Source organism: Barbus barbus (assembly GCF_936440315.1).
Source record: "Barbus barbus genome assembly, chromosome: 31".
Classification (NCBI taxonomy): domain Eukaryota; kingdom Metazoa; phylum Chordata; class Actinopteri; order Cypriniformes; family Cyprinidae; genus Barbus; species Barbus barbus.
The window spans coordinates 15,569,326-15,590,701 of record NC_136759.1 but is presented as its reverse complement, the minus strand read 5'-3'; the positions used below and the strand labels follow the sequence as shown (position 1 = coordinate 15,590,701).

At 36.8% G+C, this 21,376-nt stretch overlaps 1 protein-coding gene across 2 annotated transcripts; it reads right to left on the bottom strand.

Moving 5' to 3' along the window:
* Window positions 1–10,708: 10,708 nt before the first annotated feature.
* On the bottom strand, window positions 10,709–20,268 carry LOC306850970 (sodium channel regulatory subunit beta-3-like). 2 transcript variants are annotated; one of them, XR_013782460.1, is made up of 8 exons: window positions 20,010–20,268; window positions 19,574–19,657; window positions 18,150–18,319; window positions 17,837–18,065; window positions 15,736–15,874; window positions 13,589–13,668; window positions 11,883–12,065; window positions 10,902–11,007 (listed from the first exon to the last, which is right to left on the bottom strand). XR_013782460.1 is itself a non-coding variant. In XM_079386954.1 (7 exons), exons 2-6 carry the CDS (start codon window positions 19,626–19,628, stop codon window positions 13,605–13,607), a joined length of 657 nt encoding a protein of 218 aa, XP_079243080.1. In that variant the 5' UTR covers window positions 19,629–19,657; window positions 20,010–20,260; the 3' UTR covers window positions 10,709–12,065; window positions 13,589–13,604. The 2 variants fall into 2 exon arrangements, 1 of the variants encoding a protein (XP_079243080.1); XM_079386954.1 differs by having other exon boundaries at window positions 10,709–12,065; window positions 20,010–20,260.
* Between the last annotated feature and the right edge of the window lie 1,108 nt (window positions 20,269–21,376).

Sequence of the window (21,376 nt, the reverse complement as noted above, 5' to 3'; positions counted from 1 at the left end):
ACAATTTAAACAACTGTTTTCTACTTTTTAGTAGAATACATTTAAAAAAAAAAATTTTATTCCTGTGATGGTAAAGCTGAATTTTCAGCATCATTATTCCAGTCTGCAGTGTCACATGATCCTTCAGAAATCCTTCTAATATGCTGATTTGCTACTAAATGTATTATTGTTGCTCAATTATTAATAATGGTTCTTATTATCATCAGTGTTGAAAACATGTTGATTATTTTTTTTTATTAAAAGAAAGAATATATTTGAAATTGAAAACTTTTGTAAAATGTCTTTACTGCCACTTTTGATCAATTTAATCTTGAATAAAATGATTTTGTTTTTATTAAAAGTAATTGCCCCAAACTTTTGAATGGTAATGTATCACAGTTTTGACAAAAATATTATGCACTGCAACTGTTTTCTACATTGATAATATTAATAAATGTTTCTTAAGCACCAAAGCAGCATATTAGAATGATTTCTGAAAGATGAAGTGACACTGAAGACTAAAGTAATGGCTGCTAAAAATGCATGTTTTCCATCACAGGAATAAATTACACTTATACTGAAATAGAAAACAGTTATTTTAAATTGTAACAACATACTATATATAATGCAGCCTTGGTGAGCACAAGAGATTGCCTTCAAAAACATGAAAATGTATTCCATCCTTATAGTGTACAGTGTGAGCTAAAAAGTTGGCATGAAATACATAATCAGTGTGTTTCACAGCTTTCTACAAAGATTTCATTTTAAAAGGGAAGCGTCTTGCGTTTCAGTGCTACAGATGTGAAGAGTGGCTGCTTCCCCGTGTCTGATTTAGCACTACACTGATGTCCAGGTGTTCATTACACTAACAATAGAGCACATACGTCACCATGTGCTGTAGTCCACGCTGCTTCTGTGACACTCATTACCAATGCGGCCTGGGTTGTTAATGCTCTTTTTGTTTAAGGCAACACCGGCCTGGATTTTAAATACAGATGAAATAAATTAGAGAAAGGCTTAGGTGTCGATCTGTATGTGTGTGTTCTGCTGATTCGTGCTTTCCGACGTTTTGAGCCAGTGATTTTGCAACAAAACCATTTACATACACAATTACTGTGCGGTTCAACCAATTCTGAAAGTATTCCAGAGTCACAAACTCCTTCAGGCGTCCACAGAAACAGAGCAACATAACAGATTGCTAAGAACATTGTTGTTTTCCCACTCTGAGATGTTAGTATGCAGAACATGCTCATATAGGGGTGAAAGCAGGTGAAAGTGCTACAAATAGAAAAATTAGCCACTGTGGCCGGCTTAAGCAAGCAGCTCACGATGCCCCCCATCCGTGGTGACACTTTGACAGTAATTTTTCAAAAACAGAGTGACACAACAAAGCTCGAAAATAATCTTTGCGTACAAGCGGAGGACAGCATGAGAGACCGTTACTAACTTTCTGTGAAATTGATAGAGTGTGTAGAGAGAGAAATAAAGTAATGGCAGAACATCCTGGAGGAACGTTTGAGTGAAAAGCATTTCTAAAAGGATCTGACAGATTCCATATTAACAATGCGATTCTGTGGAAGGAGGTTTTTAAAATGATAATGTCTCTAAGAGCACTGGGAAAAGTCCTCTTATGGATTCATTTCTTGTTCTTAATTAAGTAAAGCAATAAACTTTGTCGTCTCTCACAGCAATATTCTCATTAGCGTAGCTTTAAATGAGATTAATTCAGTGCTGAGGCTGTAAACTGAATTCATCTTTCTCTCAGAAGAATCTGTTTGCGTGAGAAGCGGAGGCGTGTTTTAGATGAACGTCTTATTTTACGTTTTATGGTTTGCGATGACAACATGCTGGGCATGGGTGACTGCATTACTGTAATTTAAGCTTATGTAAAACTGGGGTCCAAGGGCAGTCACCATGACGTTGAGCTCCAATTACTCCAAGTCTAGAAGCCCATTGCCTTGCTGTGGAAAAGCTGACATTGACCACATGCGAAATGTAATGCACTTTTTATTGAAGCTATAAATTGACAGGGAAAGATATTTCATATTTGGATGAAATGAAAGTTAATTAATTTGAATTTTTCAATTTGATTTTAAAGTCCGCATGAAACCAAAATGTACAATATTCATTTTGTTATTGACTATTGAAGTGAGCAATTAATTTGTTAAAATTTTATTTTTTTGTCTTGTTAATCTTTAATCAAATTCTGAACATTTGCTTCCGCTCTGGAACGGCATTCCTACTCTGATGACATCGGTTTGACTGTTTGGTCAGAATATCCTTAACCACACCTCTCCAACCATTAGTTTGCTGCAAATGAGAGATGGAGAGAAGGAGCGCAAAAATAAAACCCTGCCCTCTATTCAATATTCAGTTTCTGGTCTGGTTCACGTGGACTTTAACTTACCTGTGCACTTGTCAGTGTGCATTGCATATTTCTAAGCCTGAAAATGAATTATAATCATAATTTGTTATTCTTGTAGACATAGGCCTACTCTTTCTTTGTGTGAGGGAGGGGGGGGGGTTCACCTTCTTCAAAGAACTGTTTACTGAACGGTTCTTTGGGGATGGGGAACCAAAAATGTATTTTCTATGATGTCACCTCCTTTTGGAACCTTTTTTAAATTAATTATTTTGTATTATTCAGTAGCTACTATTTGGATTTGTTCACTTCAAAAACTATTATGTTGAGTGCGTAAAATATAAGTATGACTTTCTCTCTTCTGTGGAACATAAAATAAATTATTAATTTAAAAAAAATGTTTGCCCATAGAAAGTGCTAAATTGTTAAAGGGGTCATATGATGCTTTTTTAAAGATCATTATTTTGTGTATTTGGTGTAACAGAATATGTTGACATGTTTTATTGTTCAAAAACATTATTTTTCAAATACTGTACATTATAGTAGGTCCTCTATGCCCCGCCTCTCTCAAACGCTTCGTTTTCTACAAAGTCCCTCCTTCCGACAAGTTCAGTCTGCTCTGATTGGCCAACTGGCACAGTGCATTGTGATTGGCCGAACACCACAAGCGCTTCGGAAATGTAACGCCCCTTTCCATAATTGCAAACTTCAGCTTTCAAAATTATAGCAAAAAAAGACAGTAAATAATGTCCTTAGTTTTACCATCAGTTCGAGCCCGAGAGGGGAACAGAGTCGCGTGACAGACACAGTGATGAAGCTCATATGTGTTTGCACACAAGCCGCGATTGTGTCACTGTTTCTCTCTCTCTCTCTCTCTCTCTCTCTCTCTCACACTCACACTCACACTCACACACACACACACACACACACACACACACACGCGCGCACACAGGCACAGTCAATAGCAAATACTTAAACTAATAACAAAACAGTCCTCCTGATTCAGAAGCGCCAGATTGTAATAGCAAAGTCAGAATTACCTCCTCTCCTAGGTTCACGATACGGTCGTCCATAAAATGTGTTGCTGTTCTGTTGTAAGTAATCTTAATGATTCCTACATGCATCTACTTCCAGAAGACCAAATAAAGTGCTTTTGCTTTCACCTAGAAACACACAGCATCTCCCTGTCATAGCTGCATCAACACTACTGTGTTACTGAAACCACGCCTTCTTTCTTTGCGTGAACATTTGGGCTGCATTATGCAAATATTTCCACATTGTGACGTAGAGATGTGGGGGCGTGTTAGGGGGCGTGGCAGAGTCTTAACTTTGATAAAGAATATCTCTTTGGTTTTGAGACTTCAGGGATCTTATCTATGCGCAATCAGCTTGTAACACTCCAAAGAGAAAGGAAAACTTGAAATCGCATCATATGACCCCTTTACAGCTTCCACTATAAAATAGTCCACTGCAATATACAAAAACAATAGCTTTAACAACAACAAAATCTGCAGTAATATTTAAAAATGACAATATTAAAGTGCTCAGAATTAACATTTGATAATTAAGATGCAAACACTAGGGCAGTTGGGCTTGTAAGAAAGGGCAGAGCGCGAGTGCGTGGAGTGATATGAAATAGGCGGATTCATTTTGCAGTGAAGAGTGGACTCGTATACAGCTGTGTGGCGTTTCCATGGAGTCGACGGTGAAAGCAAGGAAATAGGTGAGAAAATAATTTAAGCGGCGAGAATGCATTTTCTCCTCCAACACCCCAACAGTAATGATGTCCTGTTATACAGTAGCGCTTCTTGCTAGAGAGGAAAAAAAACTCATGGAGGCTCAGAGTCAGGAATCAGATCAGAGTGAACTCACTGAGGCGCGTCGGGTTTTCTCCCTGGCCTGCAGTCAGGGGCGTAGCCATCATTTCAAAAGTGTGTGTGTGTGTGTGTGTGTGGGGGGGGGGGGTCTAGTGTTCTACCTGTTTTTTTTTTTTTTTCTTCAGTTAACCCTTGTCTAATTGACAGGTTTTATTTTTAATCATACATTTTTGCTTAATATGCTTTATGATTATATTATTATATATGATTATAAAACAGAAGGAAAGAGAGAAGAGAAAAAATAAAAAAAAAGAAAGAAATACAACAGCTTGTCACTGGGACAGTACCCTTAAAAGGACATCTTTGTACCTTATTTACCCCAAACAGTTTCATAGTTGTACATCACGGTACATATTGGTACTCTATATGTGCACCTTTTTGAGTATAAGTTACAAAGATGTCCTTATAAGGGTTCAAATTGTATTGTGTGTGTTGTATGTAGTACATGGCACACAGTAATGGATACTTGCACATTCACATACTTCTTTATTCTGTTCTGTTCTACATTAGTCTGATTAGTCTATGTTAAAAGGTATAAGACATATCTTATCATAGACAATGCTGTAAATAATCTTTACCTCTGAAGCCTCACTGAAACTTTCTGTCTCATTCACTCTCAACTGTGAATTCACTTCCGCCTCGGTCTATAGCAAATAAAGCAGTGTTTGAAACATGTACATACAGGGAATAGTGACATACAGAAGAAAATAACACATTAAGTACACTGCTGGACAATAACCAATCATTTGTATCCTAAATTATTTTTTAACACTTTAGAATGGGGAACACATTCACTATTAACTATAACTTTTGCTTCAAACTCTTCATTTACTGTTTATTAATAGCTTGTAAGGTAGTCGTTGTAGTTGTTAAATTTAGGATTATGGGATGCAGAATATGGTCATGAAGAATACAGAATTAATATGTGCTTAAGTACTAATAAACAACCAATATGCAAGCTAATAATGACCTACTGTAGTTAAAAATGATAGCTGAGAAGTTCATACTAATGTTATTTTTTATTTTTCTGTATTTGACTAATTATGTGTTTTCTATGATTGGTCCATATATAATCCTACAAACGCTTGTGTATTAATAGATTTTATACAATGTAAAAACAGCCAGGTGTTAAAAGCCACTCTATCAGTTGTTCTCAGCTGTGAAGTTTGTTTTTCTTGTGTGTCGTCCTAACAAACCTAGGACTGTTTCTTGTTCATTCTTGACAACACATAAAAACGTAAAATTAGTGCAATAATGACAGAGCACCCCTAAATGAAGATCGGTCCTGTATCAGATCAGTGCTTGCATACTTGATTGAAATACATCATGTCACAATGCTGCAAACGCTGTAAAATCTCAGTTCAACATTATCTTTATTCTTATTTGAAGGGCTCTGATAACATACATACGTGTTAAAATAAAAGACGTTACAAAAGAGTTACGGAAAAATACACTGAAAATAAATAAGTGCATGTTTGTCCAGGCAGCTTTTTTTCTCCATATAATGAACATCAAAACTTGCTAATTATTCAACAAAAGCAATAGGCAGAGTCACTGAACATTGTGCAACACTATTCGGATCCCACATGACAACTTACGCTGCTTGACTTTTTCGTAAAAGAGGAGTGAAGAGTTTCTTGCAGCTTTGAACTCATCTCGACCTCTAATGAATGATGCATATTGTGACGTGACAAACTGAGTGATTGATTGCCATGGAAACGTAAACGTCATGTATATCTTGTCTCTTTGAATTTTAAATCATTCTGCGTTTATATACATTGCTCCATTAAAACCTCAACATGTCGAGAACACAACTGTCCAATGAAAAAGTGCGGGGGACGAATTTAATTTTTATAAAAAGTGTGTGTGTGTGTGTGTGTGTGTGTGTGTGTGTGGGGGGGGGGGGGGGGGGGGGGCGTCCCCCGCGTAATCTACGCCCCTGCCTGCAGTACATCAGATCATCCACGCCCCCTCTGGTTTTTGGTCGTGATAGATCTTCTCAATTCTGCCTCTTTCTTATTCTCTTCCATTATACAATCTTACAGATCTCTGAGTTGAAAATACATGCCACCGCACAGCGTCATAAAATGAGTTCAGTAGGGACTCGCGCTTTGTTCTGAGAGCACTTTAATCAGCAGGACTCTATATTTGCCTTTCTTCTGTCCCTAATCTCTGAACTTTAAGAGGCAATTACCAGACAAAACAAAGAGTATTTTTTAATTTAAGAGGAGCACACTGCTCTCCTGCACATACATAAGGAGCCCCAGAAGGACACATCAGAGGATGTTGACACAGGTAGGATCAAAAAGAACAACGCTGAGCGATGTAAGAGACGCCCGCGGCACATGCAAATCAACCTAAATCAATTTGTTTTCAGGTGTTGTCTCCGGGGACCACTTCACAAATATCAGCCCCGAGGCCAAAGCATATGACGGCTTGGTCTCTGTGTCTATGATGAATTTTTTTCATCCCCTGAGAGTGATATTTTAGGAGCATGACCTTACAGAACAAAAGCTGTTGCTGTAGATCCATTAAAAGTGTCATTTAACATGACAGATCATCGTCAGAGAAGTCGCTTGTTTTTAGCGGTAGTCTGTCGTTCTCAAAATAAAAGCACTGCACTCTTGTGGTAAAATAATTCATAGCAGAAATATGTCTGTAGTGGTCAGTTTATAAAGTGTCCTCGAGGACGCAGACATGGTTAAATAAAACCATAAAAAAATGTGGTTACTTAAAATAAAACGTCAACTGAAATAATATATAGCCTATAAAAACCTAAACCCTATTTCAGTTAGTTGCCAAGGAAATAAATATTTTGTTTTATTTTAACGATGTACTAAAATAACTAAAACTAAAAAGAAACCAATCAATAAAAAACTATATATATTTAGAACTAAACACAACAACATTAAAGTAAAAATAAAAACCCAATAAAGTAGCCTAAGTGTGGGATGAATATAAAATGTTTAACTTCTTGGGACCACAATAGTAGGCTATATGCTGATGTAGGGCCTGTATCTGTGTGACAGTTGCTTTTGTCTTAACTGTTCTAAACTATTAATTAAATGCACTTAGGGTAATGAGAGTTTTAAATCCTCAAAAACGGTTCACCAAAACGAAAAGTATACACCAAAAGGTTCATTTTTGGTAAACCCTTGTGGGTGTAAAATCCCTCACAGTGATGGCACTTGATCCGTAAGGACAAGGATTTTTTGACCCACATGAGGAAAACAGCGTATAAATTATCTAAGTGATGTTTTTTGAAAATGTAAAAATGCTAAACGTTTTCTTTGATGGGTAGGGTTCGTGTAGATTATTTTTACACAATTTGTACAGTATAAAAAATGTGTGTGTGTGTACACTTTGTGATGGGCACTTACAGTGAAAGATCATGACAACAGGCTATTTTATATGTGCTTGCTATTTAAAAAGATATATACATCTGACAAATCGTGTTTCTATTTAAGTCTAGTGTTTTGCAAAAGTTTCTGTAAGGGTTGTGTTTAGGGGTGGGGCTTGGTCTAGGTCATATCAAATATGAATTATGAACTTGATAAAAAAAGTGGAAGTCTGCAATGCTTACTAATATAGTGAAACAAACGTGTTTGTCAATTAGGCAATTTATTTGATGTGCTGAGTCAGGATGGCAGCTAAAAAAAGAAAGGTAGACATTAGGAGCTACTTTAAAACAAATACAAGTAAGTAATTTAACATTTTCTCAATTGCTAAAGTGTAGAGTCATCAACAATTGTAAAAAATAATAATTAGCCATGTTTTCTCTCGCTGTTAATTCTGTCAATGTGTTATTTTGCCAGCTGAGGTGACCGAAACCGTCCTGCTAGGTAGTAGCTCAGGAAGAGAGGCAGGTGGAGAGACAGGGTCACAGGTGAGGCCTAGGCTGGTAACAATGTAATCATAAGAGTAAATGTAGATATTTGTTTTGTATTACATTGAGATTGCACTGGTATATTTATAGGTTTATTAATCGCTCATCATAAATGGTTTTAATAATATGGGCATAAAGTGGTTACTAGCCTTATCATAGTGTAGATGTATTTTTCATATGCGGTAGTTGATACAGAGTGGTTAATTGTGTACTGTGGTGTATTTTTAAGGAGCTGATCCATCTGTAGACAGCAATAGACAGAGTAGCTGTGAAAGTGACGACATCAAAGAACAGAGTGACAACAATAAAGAACAGTGTAGAACTGGAGATATTCTGGACTTTTACATCAAGCCAAACCAACCTCACCCCAAGAACATTGCAGTTCAAAAGCTGTCAAATAGGGTCCTCCATTTTCAGGAAAATTGGTACAAGCAGTATCCATGGCTTCACTATAGCCCCACTGTGAAGGAAAAACTCTGTTTTTACTGTCTGAAAACATACACAAGAAAGAAAAATACACTGTCCAAAAAAGCAGACACTGCGTTTTCCTCAAAGGGATTTAGTAACTGGAAGAATGCTCTTGTTAGCTTTGAACGCCACCAGAATAGCAAATCGCACCATCATGCAGTCACAGTTAGTGCTCAAGAAGCAAACCCAGTAGATTCACAACTCTCAAGTGCCTGGGCAAAGCAACAAGATAATGCTAGGCACTGCCTGAAAAATATTGTAAGTTCAGTACAGTACCTAGCTAGGCAGGGTCTGGCACTGCGAGGCCATGAGACCCAAGATGGGAATCTATTTCAGCTTTTGAAATTTAAAGCCAAAGATTATGCTAGTCTCTCTAGTTGGCTATCCCGGTGTCACTCCAGTGCAAAATGAGATTTTGCAATTGTTAGGAAATTGTATTGTCAGAAGTATTGCAGTCTCTATCCAGTCTCTACCAGTTTTGCAGTACTCACTCATTATAGATGGCACTCAAGATGTCTCAGGAGTAGAGCAAGAATCTATCTGTTTTAGATATGTGGACCATGACCTGATACCACAAGAGGTTTTTGTTGGTTTATATGAAGTTCCAGGGACAACTGGAGTGGAAATTGCTAGGGTGGCTGCGGATGTCCTCTTGAGGCTAAATATTCCTACGAGTTGTCTAAGGGGTCAGACTTATGATGGTGCCGCCAATATGTCAGGAAGACATACGGGAGCACAAGCAGAACTTAATAGACAGCAGCCATTGGCTTTGCATGTGCATTGTGGGTCACACTGTCTTAACTTGATCACACAGTCTGCTTGCCTAGCCAGTCCCATGGTACGTGATGCCTTGCAGTGGGTCCATGAGCTAGGGACATTAAGCCACTTTTTTTGGCGTTAGAAGTGATTGATGAGTTAGAGTGTCTGAACAAGTCCCTGCAAAAACGGACAGAAACAATTGCAGGAATTAGAAGGTCAATAGACTGTTCAGATCTACTCTAAAAGGCAAAAGAAATGAGGACAGCTTTCAGGAGGTTTTTCAAAAAGCAGTGGCAATGGTTGACTCCCTTGGGATTGAGTCTATTTAGATTCCTCGCCAAAGACAGCCACCAAAACGTTACACTGGTGGGGCGAGCCAGCACACTCCCAAGTCAGCTGAGGAGCATTATAGAACAGAGTTCTATAAAATGATAGATTGTGTTGATGCTCAGCTTCAGGACAGGTTCTTCAACCAACCAGATCTAGATGTATTGCAGAAGCTAGAGGAAATTCTACTGACTGGAAAAGTAAATGACATGTTGATCACTATCCAGAACCGAATAGGGATAATCTAAAAGTCCAATTAGCCATGTTTTGGACTAAAAATACTTTCAAATCAAGTACTGAAGTGGCTAATATCATGAGAGGAATGGCTATTGAAGTGTGAGGCTTGTTTGATCAGGTCGAAACCCTTGTCAGGCTGCTTTTAGTCATCCCAGTCTCATCAGCTGAGGCTGAAAGAAGTTTCAGTGCTCTTAGGAGACTGAAAACATGGCTCAGATCAACAATGGCACAAGTGAGACTTAACAGTATTGCTGTGTGCCATGTCCACCAGGACAAACTGGACAAAGTTGATGTCAAACAAATATGCCAACAGTTAATTTCTGTTAATGACAGACGTAGACGTTTGGCTACTTCAAATAGTAAGGAACAAGACAGTAGACACAAAGTTAAGTCTCTGTCAACCTGCCTACTTGCCATTATTTGTTACCTGTAACATTACAGAATTAATTATTGCATTACACTATAAGCGGAGTAAAGTTAATAAGTCTGTCAAACTGCCTCCTTGTCATTATTTGTTATACCTGTAACATTACAGAATTCATTAATTAACATATTCAATGTTCAATTAACATAGGTCAATGTAGACTAAAAACCTTAATACATTATCCTATTAATTTCCTGAATCCTCAGCTTCCAGGGATGTCCCCACCGTCTACTTCAGTCAACTGCATTTACACTGTATGAACTACAGAGGGAGACAAAGACCGTTGTTGACAATACAACATACCCTCTTTGTTCATTAGTGGCATTACTTCTTCATTATATAACTCTAGAATATTTGTTCACAGTGTGTGATCATACTTTTTTTTTTTTGTAAATTCCATACTATACATGTGATTTATAAGTGCACATGGGAACTGTGATTGTCTAAGGTGTTGAAAATCTAGCATGCTTTCTCAATTTAATTTAAAAATAAAAAGTGTGTGTGTGTGTTTAGCACTCAGATGACATGCCATGTGTTAAAGCTGAGGGACATGACAACATAATAAGCAGTCAGGCATTTTTTGGAATGCATCACCTGGTTTAATATATGACAAACTTTGACAAGTGATGAGCAGCTCCATTATAATAGGGTAGAGCAAGCGCAGTGTTTCTGTGGTGGCAACTGTGACCTATATAAAACAATGCAAAAGGCAAAAGTTAACAGTGGAAAGCCAGCACCAATAGAAATAAAACATGAAAAATCCAAATCTATAAATTCATTATAACAACAGTGAAAAAAGGAAATACATAGTCAAGTGTTATTTTAACAGCTAAATAGATTGTGTTACTAGTTCCAACAACTGCTCACAGTCAATCTGAAATGAGTAGAATTATAAAGCAAGTGTTTAAGGTATACAGATCTCACTGCTGCTGCTGAACATCACTGAACAATAACAACATGTTAGGCAATGTGGCTTCAGTACAAACTGCCATTGTTGGAATAATGTAATAATTATGCTGTTCAATCTAGTGCTAGTATTAATCCCAAGAACTTGCTTTAATGCTGCAAGATCATTCAGAAGACAAACTGACTGCTATGACCAATGTAAACACAAATGACACCATGTGTTCAGTCACACTGCTGTACACAGTATGTCCTCAATACAGCTGTTTACCTGCCACCGTTTCACTGATGATTGATTGCAAAGTGGCAAAGCTAAGTTTTTTTTTTTTTTTAAATAAAAAGCAATAAAAACACACAATACTACAATGGGATTCCTTATATAGAAAATACAACAATAAAAACCAAGTCTAATTGGAATCCAGACTTATCTTCATCTATTTCTATCAAAAGAGTAAGAACAGCGTATACCAAAGAGGGAAAGGCTCACATGGGCATTGTGACAGGAATGATTGAGATTTGGTTAAGAAAAGTGCGTGTATAGGCAGTATGATAGCTCTTAAGCTCGGGGCTGCTGTATTTGTGTCTCTACTAAGGCAAAAGTTGAGGACAGACACATACAGATCCTCATCAGTCTGAGATTAGACGTGTGTTACTGCTGACCTCCACTGAGACAGCGGGAGATAATGAACCAGTTGAGAGTTTGTTCCACACATCACGTTATCAAGACAAGAGGGATTTGATTTGGCAGGTTTCCTGGTTTCTCAGAGCAGCTCTTGGAGTGTCAGAACAAGATCAGTGCCTGTTCTCCATTTTAAACTGGTTGATATTAAGAATCGTCAGTCTCTGAAACAAAAAGCAATGTCCAGATTTGGTTAGCTAAGATATATTGTATTATAAATCCTAATATATATATATATATATATATATATATATATATATATATATATAGTACATATAGTACATATAGTACAAGTATTTGAATTAAAATTTGATCATTAGATAAATGATCATTAGAATTACTATTCCACAAAGTTTTATTTTTATGCAAAAAGGCAGCTATTCTTCAAAAAAAAAAAAAAAAAAAAACACATGTATTTAATTTGATACATAAATCTAATTATAATTTTTTTTTCTAAATTATTACACAGTTGGGAAAAAAATGTAAATTTTTAAAATTGCAACAGTGCATATATGAAATATTATATATATATGAAATTACAATTAATATTCAAATTAAAATAGTAGTAAAAAAAAAAGTTTCATTAATAAAAATCTGCACTTCCACACTACTCAAATCATGTTTCTAGAAAATTCCACACTGTTTTCTATTAGAAGAGGATGTTACATAACCCCCACCAACAACAAAAAGTCCTCCTCAAATTACAAATCACTCCAGTTCTGATAAAACATATCAGATGACACTGCAGGAAGCTGCATAGAAATAATTAAAAAAGTAAATATAAAAGAGCAGTGCAATTTAGAATAAATGGATTCATGTCACATCACATCTATCAATGCATTCTCATATTCCAAATCACTTTAAACAATGTAAAATCATCGTTTAAGGAGTCTGCAAAGAGAACAAACCCTGACCTCAGCATTACCGTGGCTGTACTTTCCTTCTCTTTGAATTATCTTGAGAGATCAGCTGTAGTTAGTAATTGCTTGGACAGATATGGCAGTGAACAGAAGAGAGGCATGTGTTTGAGTGGATGGGAATGAAGATCCGGTGATGTTAAAGGGGTCATGACATGAGAAATCAAATTTGCCTGGATCTTTTGGCATATAAGAGATCTTTGTACCATTAAAACACCCTGCAAGTGTCATAGCTTAAAACCTCCTCCTCATTATAAACAAAGCATTTTTTTAATCAAGCTACAAAAACGGCTCGTTTGGATGTGATGTGCCAGATGACATCACAGGGGCACAAACATTTGCATAAACATTGCCTCCAGAGCAAGATACGGACGAATAGTCATCTTCTCACCATAGGCCCTGCCCAACGGCATTCAGTCGCTCAATGGCTGAAACGTTGATACTGTTTCCTGTGCTATGACGTTAGCCAATCATAACAGTGACCGATTACTGACAAGCCTTAAAGGACACGCCCCTTAAAACAGGTCGTTTTAGACAGAGGGTTGAAAATAATATTTTTTTTGTGCAAAAAACTTTATTAACATTATAAGTAAACCTCAAGGAACATATTAAAATAATAAAAAAAATCCATGTCATGACCTCTTTAAGAGAGGATGTGAACAAGGAAAGAGAGAAACAGACAGCGATGGTGGAAGGGTTCTAGTCAGCTACTTGGGATGAGCGGGGAATTGTTGAAGATGTTTCTAATTCAGAGGTAAATTCAAAAATACCGTAATGGTGTGAGACTTATTCCGTTACAGCGGGGCCCGGGTTTTCTTTATTTTCAGAGGGAATGGCTAAGTAGTCTGTCCTGTAGACAAATAGGTACAAAAGAAAAAGGCAAAACTAAGAGTTGAAAGTGCACTGCTGCACCAACTTAGCCAGGACTCCTACCATCACCACATCAAAGGGATTGTTCACCCAATTTTTTTTTGTTTACTCATCATCATGTCATTCCAAATCTGTATGGTGTTTGTTTCCATGTAACACAAAAGTATTTTTAATGCAGCTCTTGCACAATAAAAAAGTGATAATTTTAAGGAGATATTCATTTATTTCTTTTATTGTTAAATAATTACAATATAACAAATTATAAAATTACAATTTAATACAAATGTATTGTTGTCTTGAATAAAAAGTGAATGTAGATATTAACAGATTAAGCATATTTTCAGTGTGCCATATAAAGACAGTTCATAGTGGTCAAGGGCTCCAAAATATGCAAATAGACCCTTAAATATAATAAAAGTAATTTAAGTTCAAATGCAAGTCATTATTACCTAATAATCAACACTATGTGTTTGTTGTATGACAAGCTGTGTAATTATTCTTCACAAATGTCTTTTTTCGAGATAAAAAAATGACACCACACAAGTCTGGAATGACATGACGGCAAGTAAACAATGAGAATTTATATTTTGGCTGACTTATCCCTATAATACTCAGTGACCCTGGTATTGAATACTCGATGCTGAAGTTTGGGGATCTTGTTTTTTTCCTGCTGGCAGAGTGAGGGCAGCAATATAATCACATATTCACATGACTGACAAACAAATCAAGAAGAAATGACTGACAACAAATTAAAATGTGTTAAAGAAAGAGTAGAAAGAAAAGAGAAGATCAAATGACAGTAAAATCAATGAGTATCATTTTGGAATCTGATTACTACAGGTAAAGCTGACAGGCCACCACTTTATTTTCCATATGCTCTGCATGACTGATGGGATTGAGTCACACTAATGCATGCTTTTAAAGCACTTATGCCCATTACCCGTATCTGTGTGTGTGCATGCCTGTGTTTGTGTGTCATGGTAGTCTATCATGCATCTAAACAACTCAACCTCCTGAATACAGTGTTAATTTTATCGCTAATGATTGAACCTTTAAGTTAGTCGATATTGATTGAATGTTATGTCTGTGTAAGAATATATATTTTATCCTACTTTTCCATTAAGCTTGGAGAGCATTGAATAATTTAGTAAATATAGATCAATTTGATGGACGTAGGAATAGTATACCCAAAAAAGAAAATTTGTTAATTTATTCACCCTCAGGCCGCCAAGGATATAGATGAGTTTATTTTTTCAGCAGAATTGATTTGTAGAAATTTACCATTGCATCACTTGTTCACCAATGGATCCTCTGCAGTGAATGGGTGCCGTCAGAATGAGAGTCCAAACAGTTGATAAAAAAACATCACAATAATCCACAAATCATTCACACGACTTGTCCATCAGATACCATCTTGTGACATTAAAAGCTGTTTGTGAGAAACATCCATCAAGTTGTTTTCAACTTTAAATCATTGTTTCCAGCTAAAATCCATCATCCTCTACCCATAATATTGCTTTCTCCAGTGAAAAATAAAAGAGAGAAATATGAACAGACCAAGCACTGTTCAAGTGAAAACAGCCCAAAACAGTTCTAAACAAACATGTCAGTGGATTTTGATGTGAGAGGACAACAGAGGATGGGCTTTTTCACTGAAAGAAGCACTATAATGAATATGGACTGCTATTTTGGCCAGAAGTGAGAGTTTAATGCCTTAATAATGGATTTGCTTCATACGAACAACATACAGATTTTAACTTTACAATACAATAATTGATGTGCTGGAGTTGTGTAGAATTACTTGTGGATTATTGTGATGCTTTTATCAGCTGTTTGAACTCTCATTCTGACGGCACCCATTCACTGCAGAGCAAGTGATGTCCAAATCTTTTCTGATGAAGTAACAAACTCATCTATGTCTTGGATGGCCTGAGAGCGAGTAAATTTTTAGCAAATTACATTTTTTGTGTGAACTATTCCTTTAAATGATCCCCTCAAACCTGTAAACGTAAGACTAACTGAAGACACATGATAACGTAATACTCACGCAGGGTCCTGAGCCAGCTCCTCAGATTTGGAGATCTTCCTGTAGCAGTAGATCATTTCCACCAGCAACCAGAATGTGAGGAACACCAGCAGCACATACATCATGATCTCGGAGTACAGCGCTGTGGTGTTTACACTCGCTGAGAAAATGAAAATATGCAATCAGAGGGAATTTTGTACAATTAATTGAGCAATCAGAGGAGGCCTGTTGGACTGATACGGTGCCACTAAGGATGTCTGTGATGAATTCATCCAGAAAGTGTCTCAAGTGTACTGAAAATGAGGACAAAAGTGCAAAATGCATGAGTGGGCAAGTCAAAATATAGCTGATCTGCTGTAATGCATTAGGAGAGTCATTAAAGCTATTTCAGGTCACCAGAAAACTATAACCAAGTGCAACTATAAGTCACCTCAGAGATGAGCAGTCATTCTTTGCATCCAGGTGGCACTGTACATTTCTGATTGAATGGTTTCATATAACAATTTTAACCACTTTTTTGCATGTTTTACTGTTATATGAACAAAAGCATAGCATGCACAGAAGATCTGCAGAGAATCCAAATTAATCAACTACTGGTAAGAAATTGTAAAAAAAAAAAAAAAAAAAGGAAATAACAATTAATTTTATTTAAGTTGATTTTAATTTAAAGGGTTAGTTTGCCCAAAAATGGAAATTCAGTCATTTTCTCAGCCTCACGTATTTCCAAATTTGTATGACTTACTTTTTTTGGACCATAAAAATATTTTTTTTTGAAGAGTGTTGGTAACCAAACAGTTCTGGTTCCCATTGACTACCATTGCACAGATATAATTGAAGTAAACGGGAACCACAACTATTTGGTTACCAACATTCTTCAAAAAAAAATATTTTGTGTTCTGCAGAAGAAGTCAGTCATACAGGTTCGGAAAGGCATGATGAGGGTAAGTAAATGATGACTCAATTTCCATTTTGGCGTGAACTATCCTTTTAAAGTTCAGTTAGGTGTTCATTAGGCAGAAGTTTATAAATGTCATTTTTCTGCCCGTCCCTTAGAAGACACATTACAGTAAATCATTTGCATGCAAACACAAAACCACACAATGAAACAAACATGCACAGATACTTCATGTCAGCTTTCCTTTGGTGGACAATAAGACTCAAAGGTTATATGACACACTGTAAGACAGGAAAACTGTCTTTTAAAGATCAACGCAAAGTGATTGTGTGATCAGAGGTTCTCAGCTTCACCCTTCAGAGCTGAAGCCCACCCACATTGATCTGATTATATGAATAATTTATGAACAGACTGTTCTGAATTTGAAAACGGGTTTTAAAAGGTGAGAACCACTGTATACATCAATGATAGTGCAGCGCATGTGACATTTTAGAGGCAACAAGTGCATATAATTTTACAAAATCTAGTAAAATTGTAAAAAAAAAAAAAAAAAGGACCTATAATCACATTATAAAGAGTATCTGTACAAATGTCTCATGCACTGCAGTGAACAGATCTAAAATGGCACTGAATGTAAAAGCAGAGTTGTACTGTAAGTATGTGGTTCTGGAAGGCTGCTTGCAATTTAAAATATCCTCTAAACCCACCACTTAAAAACAACATTGTCTATGTCTATCTGCGAACCGAGACACTCACAGATAGAGATGATGCATTGCGGTTGCATGATTAAATATAGACAAATATACATTAGGTAAAGTATATTCGATTGAAGTGAGAGGAAGTACTCTGCATTCAGCAATCTCAGGCATCTAGAGAATATCATACAAACCAGAATATTTGCATTACCCTTTACAACAGATAGAGAGGTAAGTGGCTGCTTAGATAAAGCCCTGAAAACAACTTCCTGCCTTCCAATAAGTAGGCTTAAATAACAATAAAAACAGAACAGAGCACAGCATTACTAGAACAACACAAACAACACATTAGGACACTTATTGAAGGAAGGACACTGTACTGAGGTCAACAGTATCTGATTTTTAGGTTACAGCATGTTTGGAAATGGCTTGTGGTGCAACCATCCAAATCACACTGCAGAGATGACGTAATCAGATCAAATATGACTAGACGAGGTACTGTAAGCGTCCAGCAGAGTGTTCGCTCACTTACCTTGCATTTTTACCTTCAGTTCAATTGTGATGTTCTTGAAGGTGAAATGCTTGAATGAATCAAAGAAGCGTGACACCTCACATTCGTATATGCCAGAGTCATTTGCGGTGACATTGACGATGCTAATGGAGATGTCCTGCAGGTCCTTGCTGCCGTTCCATGTCAGACGGCCCTTCCAGTACATTTCTGCGTCCTCTGGCTCCTGCGGCTTATGATCATACTGATAGATCTGTATAGAGGAGATGATTGCGTATCAGATATGCTCATTTTAAAATACAATATTTGCAGCAAAAAAACTAAGAGGTAATCTCACAAGCATTCTCCTGTAATGTGATGCAGAACCTTTGTAGAACCATTTCACTTTGGTCTCGGCAGAGATCTCCTCTCGTTTCATGCAGCAGATGCAGGTTAACTTCATAACACTGCCTACGGTGGCCTCTGTGTCTGATGCCACTTCCACACACACCAGCCTGACCTCCTGAACTGCAGAAAACACACAGAGTATTACCACACACACGGCATCTTTCTTCAACATGTAGGACACGCAATCATGCCCTTTGGAGTGAGAAGTTAACACCTTTCCAAAAACGTAGCTTCAATCTGCATATACTTTAAGGAGGTCAATTAAATCTGAAGCCGAAATTTCTCAAGGGAGCACCAGAGAATGAGAAAGAGAGACAGAGAGAGATCATTATCCATTACAAGCTCCAATTCCAGAAGGAGCTCACAGCACTCTCGACTCCCGCTCAGACAACAACATACCTTATTGCTGCAGACACATGTTAGTATTGGCGGTAGAGAACGCCCCATTGAACATGGACTGGGCTGAGGCCTCAGTGATGTGAAGATTGTTCTGGAGTGTTCGCTTGACTGTGAACTTAAACTCTGCCATTGTTAAAATGGAGGCCATATTACATAACTGTCAAGTATTATCGTGCCTTTTCAGTTTGAAGGGTCATATGGGCCAATGGAAACGGAAAATGTAGTTGTCCATCCCACAAGCACAGACCATGTATAATAATGTCTAGTTGTGACATATTTCGACGCTAGTCAAAGAATGCAAAGTTAGTGGTAGATTAAATTTTGTTTTAAATCTCTTAATGTTCTGATGACACCAGACTGCCACAATCTGTGAGGAGAAGCAGTGTGAGTCATTGGCACTTATGGGACCATTTAGAGCTGAATTAATGCCATCTCTGATTGTATTTTTTTTTTTACAGATATGTAAATTTGTGACACAAATAAGTACCTGAGATACAGACATTTTAGAGGCTATTGAAAGTAATTATGAAAAAAAAAAAAAAAAATAGATAACAGGGGGTCCCTGCAAATACTCAAGTGGTTTGGTGTATATATATATATATATATATGCGTATTTAATACTTGTAAAAAAATATATATATATAATAAATAAATATATTAATAAATTCATTAATTTAAAAAAATTAATACATATTGAGTTCTGGTATGCTGATATCATGTAGTGCTTATCACAACCACCCATTATCTTAGAAATTACTTTATATTACAAAAACTCTTATGCTCGTTATGAATATGATCAGTTTAACACATTTAAATGCTATTAAATTTATGAAAAAAATTAAGACAAGATTTTGCAAAACACACTTTTAATATTACTGTTATATCTATCATTTTCTTTCCTTATTTTAAATGACAAAATGGTGTATGTCATTATTTATTATTCAAAACATTAATTTCAAATTTCAAAACGCTTACCAGCAAATATGAAGAGCAATAGCAAATGCAAAACGAGCCTCATGTTAGTTGCCATACTGGGAGATTTAACAGGGCGGCGTCTTCCTGTAAATACAGAGAGAGAGAAAAAGAAAAACAGACACTAACTTGATTTTGAAGAGGTTAAAATCTTATATATATATATAAGATTCAGGTATCCATATAAAATCAGATTCAGGTATGAACTCATATAGAATATAGGTTCAGCACCACGGACAGCGCCCAATAGCGCGTGATTGTTTATTGATTGCATGACAGTTTTCCTTCAGATGTTTAAGTGAAGTTACATCATTAGACAGAGAGCCGTCGCACTGAAATAACAAACTGAGTGAAACAACTCGCGGCTGAGGTTTCATGCAGGTCTACGGCACGGAATGAGCGTGTCGTGTTTCTCAAAATAAAGTTTGAGCTTTCTTACCGAGATACAAACATCTGTTCCGTAAACGTCTTAAACTAGAAGGCGATGCTCGTGAATCTAAAGACAAGTGGATCTTAATGATTCCTGTAGAAAACTCGCGCGGAATAAAGAAATCCAGCGTCTCCACAACGAGCTCTTTCAGAAGATGTCATTGACAGAGAAGAATTACTGTTTCCTTTTGCATCCACATGAGCAGTACAGATGCTCCGCCGCTGTAGAATATGAGACGCCTGTCTTTGTTTTAAGCAGCCACTTACTCAGTGCGCATGCGCAGCTGTCTACTTTCAAACTGACTGCTACAAACGTTGCTTAGCAGTGAATTTCTTAAAATGTGTTTCGTTGACAAAAAAGCGGCTATAATACTTTTAAGAAACGTTAGGTGGAAATAGTCACGTATTTAAAATTTGATAATTTCACTACACTTTTAATCACGATATTGGCAGGCTATAACAATGGGTACGTTTTTGCATGTTACCTTTTAGCGGTTTTTTTATTTTTTGTATATATATATATATATAATATATATATATATATAGTAATTGTTTTGTTTCATTTGGCTGAAAAGCCTATTATAGAATGTTTAATGGCAGGATTCATTGTGACGACTTACCCAGTATGACAGCATTAGCCCGCTATGTTTAATAAATGTTATTTAAAGATGTCAATGAACTGTATCAGTGGAAATGTTCATTATTGTAGCTAATGCTGCCTTCACGTGCTATTGCAAATTTCCTATTTCCCACTTATGAAGTCGTGATTACGAGCTTGTCGTATTCAAGTGCTTAGTGATGGAAAGAATAAAAAGTAGCATCCCATTGGCTGACAATCATAATAAATAGGCTACACTACTTTAGCATTGACAACAGCAATGGTTGTCACCTCCACCATATTTAAAGTTTTTGACCCGCCCAACTTGGAAACTTGGGTATAAAATTATTTCCGAATTTCCCAGTAGTAAATACGACTTGAGAGGCCATTCAAGTCCAATTTCTGTTTAGTAAACTCGTATTTACAATAATTCAGATAGCACGTGAAGGCAGCATAAGACTTGTGTCTACACAAAAATTGACTTTGAAGAATGAACCGAACTGTATTAACTGATCTCAAAAGTGTGACTAGCCCAGTCTCCCTGTACTGGATCGTTCTATTCAAGGCTGATGCCTAATAAGTGATTTGTTTATAAGTGGCAGTGGAGTCCTGATGTCCTGGCAATGTAGGCAACAGAAAGAGACCGATATGAAGCCGAAGCTTCGTCAGGGTCCACAAATTTAACACAGATCACGGAGTTGTACACTAGCATTCATCCTTCAGTCGTCATCTCTTGTCTCTTCTCCCCTCATAAACAACATCCATCAACCCCACATCAT

Excerpts from the sequence above, each read along its gene's own strand:
- LOC306850970 (XM_079386954.1), bottom strand. The coding sequence starts at position 19,628 with ATGGCAACTAACATGAGGCTCGTTTTGCATTTGCTATTGCTCTTCATA. Across the intron at positions 18,320-19,573 it reads ATTGCTCTTCATATTTGCTG|TTCAGGAGGTCAGGCTGGTG; the intron begins GTAAGCGTTTTG and ends TGTTTTCTGCAG. Across the intron at positions 18,066-18,149 it reads CACATTACAGGAGAATGCTT|ATCTATCAGTATGATCATAA; the intron begins GTGAGATTACCT and ends TCCTCTATACAG.